Source organism: Schistocerca gregaria, chromosome 2 (assembly GCF_023897955.1).
Source record: "Schistocerca gregaria isolate iqSchGreg1 chromosome 2, iqSchGreg1.2, whole genome shotgun sequence".
Classification (NCBI taxonomy): Eukaryota; Metazoa; Arthropoda; class Insecta; order Orthoptera; family Acrididae; genus Schistocerca; species Schistocerca gregaria.
The window spans coordinates 163,224,373-163,238,220 of record NC_064921.1 but is presented as its reverse complement, the minus strand read 5'-3'; the positions used below and the strand labels follow the sequence as shown (position 1 = coordinate 163,238,220).

The 13,848-nt window shown below is 38.7% G+C and overlaps 1 protein-coding gene across 1 annotated transcript; it reads left to right on the top strand.

The window, feature by feature from the left end:
- The first annotated feature begins 6,830 nt into the window (after positions 1-6,830).
- On the top strand, positions 6,831-11,042 carry LOC126336593 (zinc finger protein 479-like). Its single transcript, XM_050000456.1, has 3 exons — positions 6,831-6,972; positions 7,389-7,550; positions 8,847-11,042. Exons 1-3 carry the CDS (start codon positions 6,844-6,846, stop codon positions 9,474-9,476), a joined length of 921 nt encoding a protein of 306 aa, XP_049856413.1. The 5' UTR covers positions 6,831-6,843; the 3' UTR covers positions 9,477-11,042.
- Positions 11,043-13,848: the final 2,806 nt, after the last annotated feature.

The following is a 13,848-nucleotide window of genomic DNA, read 5'->3' as shown; positions in this document are numbered from 1 at the left end:
CGACTTCATCTGTTTTCAATCAAGTAGTGGAAATCCCAAGTCACTTTCTTATTTAATTTTATGTTCAACATTTGCATCTGGTTTTCAATAGCTGAATATAACATCAATGTGCATCCCTTTTTAGTTAAAAGTGATCAAAAGTGACCGCTGTTCAATCAGCGGTTACAGTGCCTTATTTTTTTCTTTGCGTTATCCGATATTGCGGCAGTTCTGCACTCTCTGTTGATCAATTAGCTGAGGTGAACACACAACAAAACCAGATAAGTGACGGGTGGGGTGTTACAGGTTTTATTAATGTTCACCTTGTATACCGCATCTAAAAAAATCAAATGTTTGTGAAATCTCATGTGACTTAACTGCTAAGGTCATCAGTCCCTAAGCTTACACACCACTTAACCTAAATTATCCTAAGGACAAACACACACACCCATGCCCGAGGGAGGTCTCGAACCTCCGCCGGGACCAACCGCACAGTCCGTGGCTGCAGGGCCTTAGACCGCTCAGCTAATCCCACGCGGCTATCACATCTAAGTTATCCTGTAATGATTCAGGGAAACCGTTAATAAGGCTAGACCAGAATTAACCGAAAGGGGTATCTTTTTGATTTGTTGCGAAAGCGGAAAGTGGTGTTATCAATAAGATACGTCAATCGTCATGAATGAGACTCTGAAACAATGGTACTCGTTTTACGTCACAGAGAGGCCCCGGAGATAGTATGGCGGCGTAGCTGTGTATAGATGTGGCTGCCAGCGTGAGAGAGTAATGACCGCCAACAGCGAAATGCTTGTTGAGAAAGATCTGAGTGAAACATCTGCCATCGTTTTCCTCGACGGCTGCATGAAAACGACTGCTCACACTAATGGCTCTACAAACCGATTTAGGTCGTCACTCTTCCGTCTAGTTGAATTCCAACTTCCATCTCTTACTATTTTGAGCTAACGTTTTCATCTTGACGTACACTATTTGATCAAAGGTATCCGGACACCCCAACGTAATGCGGGATTGAACACTAGATGTTACGAGAGGAGGATCCACCAATTTAAAAGAAGACAGGGAGTGTTGAGCTATCAGAAGATAATCGACTGTCACCTGATTAACATATCTCTCGGGAATATTTCAACGTTTCTAAAGCTGCCCAAGTATGTGATTGTGAAATGGAATCGCGAGGGAAGAACCACAGCATAGAACATTAGCCAGTAAAACGAGGAAAGTTACAAAGACGAAATTCTCCAACGTCGTGGTAACACCTACGCTCACGTATGGAAGTGAGACCAGAAAAATAAATAAGAAAGATCCTAAAAGGATACAGTCAGCTGAAATGAAATTTTTAACGACGGTAAAAGGATGTACACGGAGACATCAAATAAAGAAATCTGAAATAAGGAAAGAATTACATATATAATGATTAAATGAAAGAACAGAATATGGGATAATAAAATGGAAGAAGCATACTGAAAGAACTGGGGAGGAAAGAATATTCAGACATGTAACAGACTACAACCCAAAGGAAAGAGAGACGCACGAAGACCAAGGAAAAGGCGGCTTTTGTGAAGACGGGACAGGCTATAAGCCTTCTCCTTGAAGTGAAGAAGAAGATGAAGAAGAATTTGTTCCTGATGAAACTATTTTTAACATGATTTGACTTCAGTGTCGAATTCTTTAAGATAGCTCCTCCGCAGTAATATGAAAATGAAGATTTCGTCAACACTCGGCATCTAATTAATAAACCGAAAGTTGTAAATGATCCAGCAGAAAGAGGTATCTAGCTCAAGGAACACTACAAAAATAAGTTACATGAAAAAAAAAAAACGAGAAACGCAAGCTGCATGCGCTGCATTCAGTTTATATCCAAGCATAAAAAAGAGAATACATCAAAGAATAAGGATTAGTAAAAAAATATTTGATTCCTCACGATATTTTTCTTCACAAACATTTTATGTAGTAGTGTTATCGATTGATTTCATTAAAATCAATACAACAAATTTAATAATTATGTTGAGCACAGCTGCTTCAGTATAACTTAATGGTTTTGAGATGAAAAGTAAATGATAATTTTATGTGATCTTTTTTTCCTTTTTTCCCAATCCAATAGCCTAGTACAGAGCTTTGTTCAATGGAACTAAAGAAGAAGGTAGCAGAAAGAAAAGAAATCAAATTCGAAGAAGAAGAACCACCCTAATGGTGCCCATAGCTAGCAAATAAACTTCCGCGAAAATTATTTGACGCGGAAACACCCCCAGCAAGTCGAATTCCGCGAGTTTCATCGACTTGCAAAGGCATCTTCCACAGGCTAGCGGAAATAGTTTCTTGCACCTTGCTGCAAGAACTTGCCGGACGTGCCAGTTACTGGAAGTCTTTCTGAAACCTGTAGAAGTTTTGCGTGTTCAGCAGCGGTACGAAAATGTCAGAGAAAAACAGGAGAGTCACAGTAAATAAAATGTTCCGGGCTATTATGCCGTTGTCCGCTGTTACTATCATCCCCTTGGTGGAAGGTTGGTACATATCTTCAGCGGACGTCGGCAATCGACAAAGGCAACTGACAACGGCCAACTGTGCTCGGGTATTCAAAACATGTGACGTCACGCCATTGCGCGGAAACGGAATTTTGCTGCAGTCAGTAGCTAGCCAGGGCGTGAATCGGACATTCAAAGAAGCTACGATCGCTCTTGAAAATATCGTCCGCAGATAGGGATGAAACTTTGGGTTTAAATGTGAAATACGGCATAACAGCCAGGAACATTTTATTAATTGTGACATTTGCAGTCGTGAAAGTTTCCATTTTACAAACGGAGAACGGTACAAAGAAATGTATCCCTGGAACCACTAAACATGTATAACCGGCCACCACAGCTAACGAAGTGCGAAATTAATTTACAGATTACTTTGTTTTGCCCATAGGAGAAGTAGAATGTCAGTACAGACGTCTTCAAATTATAGTTGGTTTTTTAATGTTAGCATAAACATAAATGCATTACATTTGTAACAAAAGTAATAAACACCCTTTAGAAAACTCGAAGAATAATTAAAACGCCGGGCGCTGATGACCTCGATGTTGAGCGCCCATAAGCCCCAACACACCACCACACACCACAATTAAAACGCCATCTCTTGGCAGTGTAGATGCCGCATTTTTGTGTCCCCTTTTCGAATATTTGGTTGTACTGTAATAAGAGATGTTCGAAACTAGCATGCGACGTTCTCAGAAAGTTTTTAATCTGAGCGAAATCCTCTGTATTTCACTTAAAAGTTTTTCTTGATAAGTAAAATATCTATGTCTCTGCACCTATTTTTTCTTCTTAATTTTGTTCTTCGCAACGATTTTTAGGGTTCCGTGCCTCTATCGGTAAAATAGGATCGCTTCGCTGTCTATTTGTCTGCCCGACTGTTAAAAACCACTTTTCTCTGGAACGGGTTGACGTGTCAATTTGAAATTTATGTCACGTACCGAGGTCTATAGTACCTTGGATGTGTAAAAATTTCGACTTCTTAACCTCTAAGTTAATGCAATCAAGAGATATCGTCATTTGTGTCAGCTGTTTTACTCGCAAACTCACCCATCAAAACCTATAGAGTTCTTCCCGTTGGCCTAGAACCACGAAATTTGGCAAAAAGGAAGATTTCATTGGACAACCAAAGAAATAAGACCGAAAACTGTAAATCTTTAATTATATCGCATGAGAATTTTTTTTTTTTTTGTCACTTCTTATCCGACTGTTCGTCCGTTCTGTTAAGACCCCTTTTTCTCAGGAACGCTTAGAACGCATCAAGTTGAAATTTATGTCACATGTCAAGGTCTGTAGGCCCTTGGCTGTGTAATAAAAGTAAGTTTCTAATCCAAAAGCTATGGCCATTTAGTTCACATATTTTGGCACTCGTAAACTCAGTCATCAAAGCCTACAGTTGGCTTAGAATCATGAAATATGTCAAGAAGCAAGGTTTCACAGTACAAGTAAACGAAAAAAATAAATTCGAGAACCATTAATTTGCAATTACATTAGACGTAAAAAAATTCTTTTGTCATTTGTTATGTGACGTCAGACTGGAAAGTAAAACCATCAGTAATACTGCATTAAGGCATCGCAATGGTAAAAGTCAAATATAAAGCAAGTTATTTGAACGTGTGCGAATCTTTTTTCACATACAACCTAAAACACCATATCTAGGCGCACTAATCGCTCCCGGATATCTGATGATGCATAAATTCCGAAACGTGCCATTTGATTGAGTTTTGCGATTGCGACTCAGTCAGCCTGAATGCAGAACTGCTGAATATAATGATAAACGTCGTCTGCTTGTTGCATAAATTTACGCCACATTTATGTAATTGGAATTAAAATATTATCTAAAATCTTGGAATCCGTGGGACTGAGATCTTGCCAGTATAAATGTCGATTAGGCAAAAATGGGTGAGATTCTCGATTTGCAGAATGGATGGACTGTCTATATACGTAATTAAGTTCGTACGGAACCCTCAAAGCGCGAGTCCTGCTCGAATCTGGTGAGTTTTTATCCTTTAATACTAAATGCAACAACGGAGGCAGCTGCTCCGTTTTCAGCCTATCTCGGGACGCAACTCAAGTACTTGCAAGCAAGTTCCTCAAATTAACCTGCAGAAGTAAACTTGCGCCAGTTTTTATTCTAATGTAAACACCTCAGCAAGTGCTTGTAGAAATTGTTACTGGACAAACGCCTTTAGGCCGTGCTTACAATCATTCTCGTACAGTCATTCGATTCCCTCAGGTTCTCGAGAATCGAAAGCCCACACTCCACCGAGTGCCGAGCACCGACTGCCGCACCTGTGGCGCTCGCAACCTCGTGTGAGTGTGTGCCCGCTAACGCCAGGTGGCGTAGCGAGTCCCGCGCATGCGCACTGTAACGCGGCGACCCTGGAGAGTTCAGTGTTCCATGCTACCGCGCAGCCGAGCCTGGCGCCGGGCAGGAATCCCCAGCGGCCAGAAGACGTCACAGCAATTCCACTGCGTCAGGAGTGAATCAGGCGCGCCTCGTGTGTCCGAGTGGGGGAGCCCTCACCTGCTGCAGGGACTCCATGTCAGCCGAGTCCCAGGCGCCGAATCGTGACTAAACGGCCTGCGCGAAAGTGCGTCTCGTTTGCAGATGACTTCTGCGACGGCGTGATTTCCCAATGACACATTACATTGCGAGTAAAGTCCGGTTGACCGTATCTTAAACTCCTACGGATGAGATCATTTGCCAACAAACTGAGCAAAAATTTCCATCATTCCCTTCAAGCAAACCCTGCAGGAGTACCATAATTCTCCAGTAACTCTGTTTCGTGACATATCATACCCTTACAAATTGGATTACTTCAAATCAATAATTGAGTAAACAAAAATACAAGCATTCAGTACAAACCGTTCACAATGGGACTTGTAAACAAATCTCCGGAACTTGAACCATAATGAACATCTTTACTACCTTCAAAATATAAAAGTGAGATACAAAATCTGAGAAAATATTGATGCTGGCAACCGATATTTTTCTATGTACAACGTCTTAACTGTATCTAGTCTCGTAAAATACGGTAGCTGCAGATTAAGTTCTTGCCTCGAGCATACGAAAATGTTTATATGTGTCCTCTGCATTTATCCCAATGAAATTAGCAGACAACGTTTGTTTTTAATTTCTGTATTGTTAATACTCTAAATACATTATACACTTACGAAAGATAACTAAGCCCGCCACTAAATTTGCTACCAGCTACAACAAAGTTCTTCTTGACTGTACAATGTACAGGATAGGAATTTAAACAATCCGTCAACACAAAATAATCGACAGAAAAAATTGAGACCCCCCTCCTTCCACTGTTAGACTCCTATTTGATATCAAGATCGAGGAAAAATTTGTAAAATTATTCGTAATTTCCTCACTTTAAATGATATCGTCAAGTATTCAGAGTGCAATGCTTACCAACACTGCGAATAGTGTCGTATTACACGAAAACGTATTCACTTGTGTCGCCAGTAAGGGTAGATTTACTACCTGTAGTGTATTGCACACATCATACTGGTACAGAAAATAATAAAGGCGCAAGAAAACGAGGCCAAAATAATTTCCTCGGCACAAATATGCATATTTCATAGGGTTTGAAACACATACCTTGCAAAGCCAAGATCTCATTTTATATGGGGTAGTTATTACAACAGCTGTCAAAGTTTCTTCCAGGATGCGTTTATTTTAAGCACAAACCGGGGGAACAAATCTCTGAAATCTCACAAGACAGACCAAATGAAAGCATGCAACAGCGATTTTCGAGAAATATTCGTTTTTTATTATTATTATTTCTTGTATTTCCCTTCCTTTCATTAGGTTCTGACGAGGTAACTGTTGTCCCTCACGTTTAATAGATCGCTACGACCGGATCTATCTTTCTAGAACGAAAGGTACTTTTCTTTCCGGAACTAACCTGCTGTGATGCCACACATCCATCGTAAATGCAGAAGGTAATTACCGCTTCCTAAGAGGTCGGAAATGATAAGGGAATACCGCAGGGGACTCCCGAGTGGGGAATTCCTTACGCTGGTTCTGCAGGAAAAATACGACGCTGGCCCCGCCTCCCTCGTACCATCTTAACTCTATTGTACACATTATTTCAAAGTCATTAACATTAATAATTACATGCACATAATTCGTCTAACTTGCGCAATGAGTGTTTCAAACAGCTTATCTGTTAATCTTGAATTACACAAGCGTAGATATGCCGCTCGATAACGAAGCGTAGATAAGGCGCGCTAGGGCGTTTGTGTGTTTCAATGTTGGTACCAGCGGGTCCCCCTCCACCTATACAAGGAGCGCCTCTATTCGCTGGCTCAGTCGAGGGAAAGCATGGCTTGGATGACGGTGAACTGTTGCCGTGTGTGCGCTCGCAAGCACGACGATTTAATATCAATCTTCAGTGAGGAAGGGAGATGCCGGCAGCTGATCCTTAAACTACAGTTCTGCCTTCGTATAACAGTAAGTATTCGTGTGTCTGACTGCTGTAGCTTCACAGCGGCAAATGAAAGTACCGCGATGTATTTGGCGCTCGTTTAAAAGTGGAATAAAACGCAGTGCTACGCTAATAATTTGTTTTAGTCGGAATCGCATCTTGATCAGTGCTAGATATGCTACTTGTGCTTCACCAATATCTGTATTAATGAAGTAACGAAGTGCGCTTTGCTGGCATAAAATTGTGACAGTTTTTTAACGTATTGCAAGAAAGCTGTCTCAGTGATGTTTCATAATTATTTTTGGTGTCATGGGGAAACTTAAATGTCTGTAGAGATAGCAACGCGTTTCTGTAGTGTTTTTGAGATATTGCTAACTTATTGTTTGCACCCTCGTGGCATTGTCAGTTCGTTTTCAAAATCAACTCTTCTCTTCTTACTTAGGTTTCTACCAGTGACGATCTACCAACTTCATTGTGCTGGAAGTGTGTAGCAAGATTGGAAGTGTGTTACGAGTTTATGCAAGACCATTTTATCGCAGAAAACCAGTTCCGAAACCAGCGGATCCAATACAGCGTCAACCCAACAACATGTGCCACCCCTGAAGTGAGTATGATCCTTTGAAATACATATATCTTAGTTACTTCAGTTCATATTTATTTAACGTAAGTTTTCATAACTTTGTCCACACAAATGATTCCAATCACTTTCCGTCAACCGCGAGACTTACAACTGACATTACGTTCATTGAGATCATAAATGTGTCATGCAGTTTTAACAACATTCTGTATAATTTTTTTAGTGCACATATCTCCGTTTGTTTTGTTTCCTGATTGTTGGCTATTCGTTTCTAGCATCTGAACTATAGTTACATTTCCTGTGGCTACGAGAAGCCTCATGTACTGTAATTCCAGTTGCGCTTAATTTGTGAACGTATTAGAGCATCTCACTAAACAACATCTTTGTAATAAGCGACAAATGATTCAAACAATAGTAAACTCAAAGATAGACAACCACTTTTATAAAGCTAATATGCCTTATTCTGATGTCCGATACATTCTAACTGCTGTAATTCAAAAATTCTCAGAATTCCGCGAAAAAAGTAAACTGAAAGACAAAAATTTAACGAAGCTGCCTAAAATAATATAAATAGACTTATCAGACATTAGAAAGCACGTTTTTATTTTTTAAATACTTCAGCAACCTTGGGATTGCAATGATCGCGAAAAATTTGAGATTACACAAAGGTTCATAATTTTCGTAAATGTTTCGTAATCGAACTAGTTTGCCAACTACTGATGTAATTTCCATATCAGTCAGTTAAATGAACGTAAAATGTGTCAGTATTTTGTCGTCTTAGCGATAGTGTCAGCAGTGTTTCATGATCCGTGTTCCTATAAAAATAAATATTATAGTGCATTTATTCTGCAAGAGTAGGGATTGCCTACAGGGGAAGCGACTGTTAAAACTAAGTTTTTGAAAACAGTAACAAGTTGCGCTTAGTATTTTTTATTTACCAGCTTCGCTCTTCACGTGAACAAAATCATCATCAAAATACACAGTTTAAAGTTGGCTGAGAGCACTAAACATTGAATTGTCTGTACTATAGTAATTAAACCTATGTTAAACTGAATATTCCGATTATGCTCTTCTTCATTTGAAGAGCGAAATCGGTAAATAAAAAAATAACAAGTGAGAATTGTGGCCGTCTTCAAAAACTTTTTTATTTATTCAACCAAAAATCATTCCAGACTGTAAGATAAATTATTCGTCTACAAACACACTATATATGAATGTGTACGCAAACGCTCATATGCACGCATGAGTGTGTACACACGCATTTTTGTTGCTACTAAGGAATTGAGCGTCTAATTGTAGTTTTCGAATTTTGTTTCCTTTCAGGACGGCATGTATTACGCTGATACAGCAGACGTGAAGCTATTGGAACCAATGGTTATGGACGAGCGGCCAGAGAAGAGCAAGCCATGGTTTCCCGCAAATCTGGACATAAGTTCGAGAGCGGATAACAAACATGTGGGACACCTGAGACTCTGCAAGTGCGTGAAATGCACGCTGAGTCGCTACGGAGGCCTGCCCCTGGAAGACACGCTGGAGGAGAGCGATAGTGCTCCATCGAGCAGCCCTTTGAGCCAGGCCGCGCAGACGCCGCCCCCGCAACCCAGCTCCACTGTCGAAGACGAGCAGAAGGTGCCAGTCTCGAGTCCGCTGCAGGGCACGACGCACAAGAAGGGCCTCATCTGCGACTTCTGCAGCAAGTCCTTCAACCACGCCGGTGACCTCAAGAAACACCGGCGTACGCATACGGGCGAACGGCCTTATGCTTGCCCTGTGTGCAACAAACGTTTCTCACATACTAGCAATTTGCTACGCCACCGCAAGATCCACTCCGGAGAAAAGCCCTACACGTGCCCTCACTGTCCAAAAACATTCGGGCGCAGTGACAAAATGCTGGGACACGTGAAGACTGCACATGCCAGTGCGCGCCCAAGCACCTCCGAGAGTTCTACGTGACGATTAATTGCCGTCGAAAGTTATTAATTTTACGTATTTACATTATCTGATGGCTGTGATCATTTTTTTACGTGCTTGCCAAATGTGAAAGGAAAACTGATTTCGAAGAAATCTCGTACATACCTCAAGATGTGCCATTTCAAAGCGTTACTTGAACATGAGCACACATGATATAAATGTGTGTGAAAACATGGTACCTTAAAAGTGTAAGAACAAAACTTTTAATACAGTACTACTGTCATTTATTGTAGGAGAATATCTCGTATGTAGAGATCAGTGCCCTACAAGTAGTCATGTACATTCAATTCAAGCTGTACCTGACACAAAGTTCATGCACTTTCTTCTTTGTTTTTGGAACTTCTGTTAGTTGCTGCTACCCTGTCAAAAAGCTATTTGTAGTCATTTAACTACATAATTTACAAACTTTGTAATATGCTCTCAAATTGTGTGTCTTGGGTTACAAATTCCAGTTGTCAATCAATCATTAGACGTCATTACTACAGAATCACTTGCAATATAAGTACCGTACTATAGAGTATACCAATGATAGATTTGATGTATGTTACGAATATTCATGGGTTTGTGCAAAAACCACCTAAGGAGGGCAGCCATGAGTTATGGCACTTGTTTATCCAAAGTTGGTAACTTGAATCTGCTGCAGTTGAGTGTAAACCATTTAGTATCATTCTAAAAAAAATCTATTGTCATTAATTATCAGAGCACAATTGGTTTGGATGCAGTATCTGTAAAACTTAATGTCATTTCTGTACTGATATACAGTGAGTGTGTGTTATTTCTGCATTAGTACAGAGCTAGTCAGATTAATGGCACTGCAGATGCAGATTTACTGCAGAATAGAAAATATTTATGAAAATGTGTTGCTAACCATTTCCATGAAACTGCAGTGAGAACAATTAATTATCTAGTCTGTTGTTTAAGCAGAGAGATCTGCAATAATGCAGAGATTCTGTGTCCTAGGAAAAAGATGTTATATTATTAAAAAAGTTTACTACTAAGATGTCTTTCACAGATATAGTATTTATTATATTGTTAGCATGAAATACAGTTGCAATGTACTTATTGTGGCATCGTCAAATAAGTACAGAAAATGTGTTTGAAAAGTAAATGACTTGCATATAGCATCTGGTCTGTGCCAAAGATCTGATTGCAATATTAATTATACTGCAGTCTTCAAAAACTTGTGTCCAAAAGCTTATGTATCAAGACTGCATTTTATTACTGCAAAAACAGGTTCCTAAATGACTGAATTTCATACTTCCAATTTTACAGTTCTCTGAGGCTGGCTTCTGTATTGTACACACAAAGTGCCTGAATGGAAATTTATTTATAGATGAGTAGTGTTCCATTAAAGGTCAAATTATAGTGATGTTTAATTTATGTACTGTTACAGATTTCAAAATATGTCAGTGGTGCTTTATGTGAATAATGAGAGCTTTAAAATGAGATTGAAGAAGAATGAGTTGTTATTTTAAACAAGTATTCTGTAAATACCTGATGTGCACCAGTATGATGAACATAATTTAATACAAAAAGTTACAAATTATAATTTTGTTGTTATCTCTACCTACACTGTTAGTTATATTACCACATTTATTAGTTAAGTAGTAGTCTCAATCAGTCACAATGCAGGGATGGACTCAGCATTATTTAAATTACACACAATACCCAACTTCACCAGAAATTTCTACAGTGAAAACTTGTCTCATTTTCAAAGGAGGGAAAGCCCAAACACTGTGTTTCTTATATCTTATATAGGTAAAAAGAGAACACAGCAATTAAGTCACTAATATTCCTTATGTGTAATGTTGAAGATCACTCATTGTTTCTTGCACTTCCCGCAAATCAGTAGCTGATTAACTTCTTAATAACACCTAGAGATGCATAGCAAGAAAATAGTTTTCCATTTAATGGTAAAAGAGCATGACTCGTAACAACTCAATCCAAAACTCTCAAAGGCACTCCTTATGCAGTAGTTTGTTTTGTGTGTCTAAAATAGCTATATGAAGGTTTCAACACACAGATATTCCTTCATTACATCAATGAAATTTTGTTCAGAACTAAAAGCCAGTTACATATGAATATATCTGCACTGTTTGAGGGAGGATGTTATTCTTCATTTTCATACCCAGTTCACTGCATCCAAGGGTTTTCACACGGCAAAAACAAAGGCTTTTGGAGCTGATGCTCATGATATGGCTGCATACTGAGGTACTGCGAGGGAATCCAAGTTCCTCATTGAAAAGGTGGGGTTAGCATACAGCAGCTGCACATTTTATGAATTCCTCTTTTCACTAAAAATATTTCAGCCAGTTATTTATAACTGGTCCTGATACTCCAGTAAATTTCGATAGTTCGAATCAAGATTTTTGAGTGGTCTGGGCCACACTGATTCCATTACGGCGACTGGCTGTTCAATTTTGACCCTCCATAATAGCAGACAGATTTCCATATTTTATAAACTCTCCAATCAATTTCACCTTCTGAAACAGATATTTTATACACAATACAAAAAACAGAAGTGTCATCTGTATTTTTAAAAAATATTTTGTTGTAACTTGCAACGAAAGGGAGAAAATTCTAGATTATATATGAAGTAAAGCAACATGAAGCAGTGGTCTGAAAAAAAGATGACCACTTTCCATAATAAGCAGTAGACACTTTTCAGCAAGAATTTAACAGCAAAATATTTGTTTGCAAGAGAGTAGAAGATTGAATGAGTTTGTCTTTTGCAGCAGCATATCTTGTCAGATCCTGGACACAGCAGAATAAGAAGGCGTATGTGTAACTGGGGTATATTTGAACCCAAGTGTAGCTGAAGTTTTAACTGAATATACAGCTAAGAAATAAACATAAAAATTAACACAATAAGCACTATAGTACAATATACAAGCATATAGCACTATAGTACAATACATACAAACATTACAGAAGTCCCAGTGGTGTAATCTGTCTCGCAGATACCATTGCAACTATATAAAAGTGGCACGGAGTACTTTTAGTATTTAACTGAATAGGGGTTTCAGAACTCAGGTTGCTAGTGTGTGTGAACAAGAAAATTTACAGTCGAATGTACACTTCTACAAGGGACTTGGGGCACTGACACATCAGATTTGAATGTGACAACCAATCAAAAGCTGAGGTTTGCCTCAGTAACCAAGGAGGGATGCTCTCTGTAAATTACTAATGGCAGGAAAATAAATGAATAAACCAGGAAACACATTAGAGTGAAAGACATAATAATGACCATAATGAAAATGAAATGGAAGTGCCTTTGACATGAAGCCAGGTGAATTAATGGTAGATGCACCAGAGATGATCTTTGCAGGGTTCCAGGAAATAAGAAGACATCCTGATGCAATGTCTTCAGCAAACTCATCCATGTTGCTCCTGCACCTTTTTTTTTTTTATCATATCTTTACTTAAACCTTCACCATGTGTTTTCTCTTAGAGAAGCTAATCATTATGAATTCTTTGTAGTTGCAAAGTACAAGTTTTTGTAATGTTGAGAGTTTAATTCTTGAAAGTCATTCAATTGCAATGTACTGAATTGAGGAAAGAGCCAACATGCAACAATCATTTTTTAACTGAAAAACCACTTATATGATACAGAATGTGAAGTTTTACATTCTGTTAAAAATGCAGACAGATGATCCTATGTAAACATACTACATGTTATCATGTTTTTGTATCTTCTATATAAGTTACATTTGTGTATAAGTCGCATGTCATTTTATTTGTGTTAGCAATATTCAGTCGTAACCTGATGATGGCTAAGAAGTAAAGCCAATTCATGACCAAATAAATATAATTTTGCAGAACAGTAGGAAGTGTTTTATTCATATTGTTTTCAGGGGTCAGTACTATCATGTGCTGACTATTAATCACTATGATCACAATATGAGTGATTAACAGTATTTTTTAAATCCCCTTTAAAGTTTTTGGAACAGCCAATGTAGTCAAGAATAAGCAAAGAGCATCTGCTTGTCATATTTGATGTTCTCCCTTTGTTCAGTTTCTTTCCAATTAATGTGAGATATCTCCTTTTGCTCAGTTGCTTTCCCATTAATATGAGATACTATTTCCTGCTACAATGACAAGACCCAGAGTGCACGAAACGTGTACCTTCAGTACCATAACATATCTTGTTCCAAAAGGCAATTTATATGCTCTGGCACAATTCTAGGAGACTACGTCTAAGATGGCTTGATAGTCACACACAATACTATTGTCTTGCCACCTGAGAAACAACTCTACGAAATCTTGCTTTTGATACATGTAGTTTGTCTCACAACAAGGGTTTTTACATAGGAGTGATATTTACATTTATTGTACTGTTCACAGTTGGTAGAAG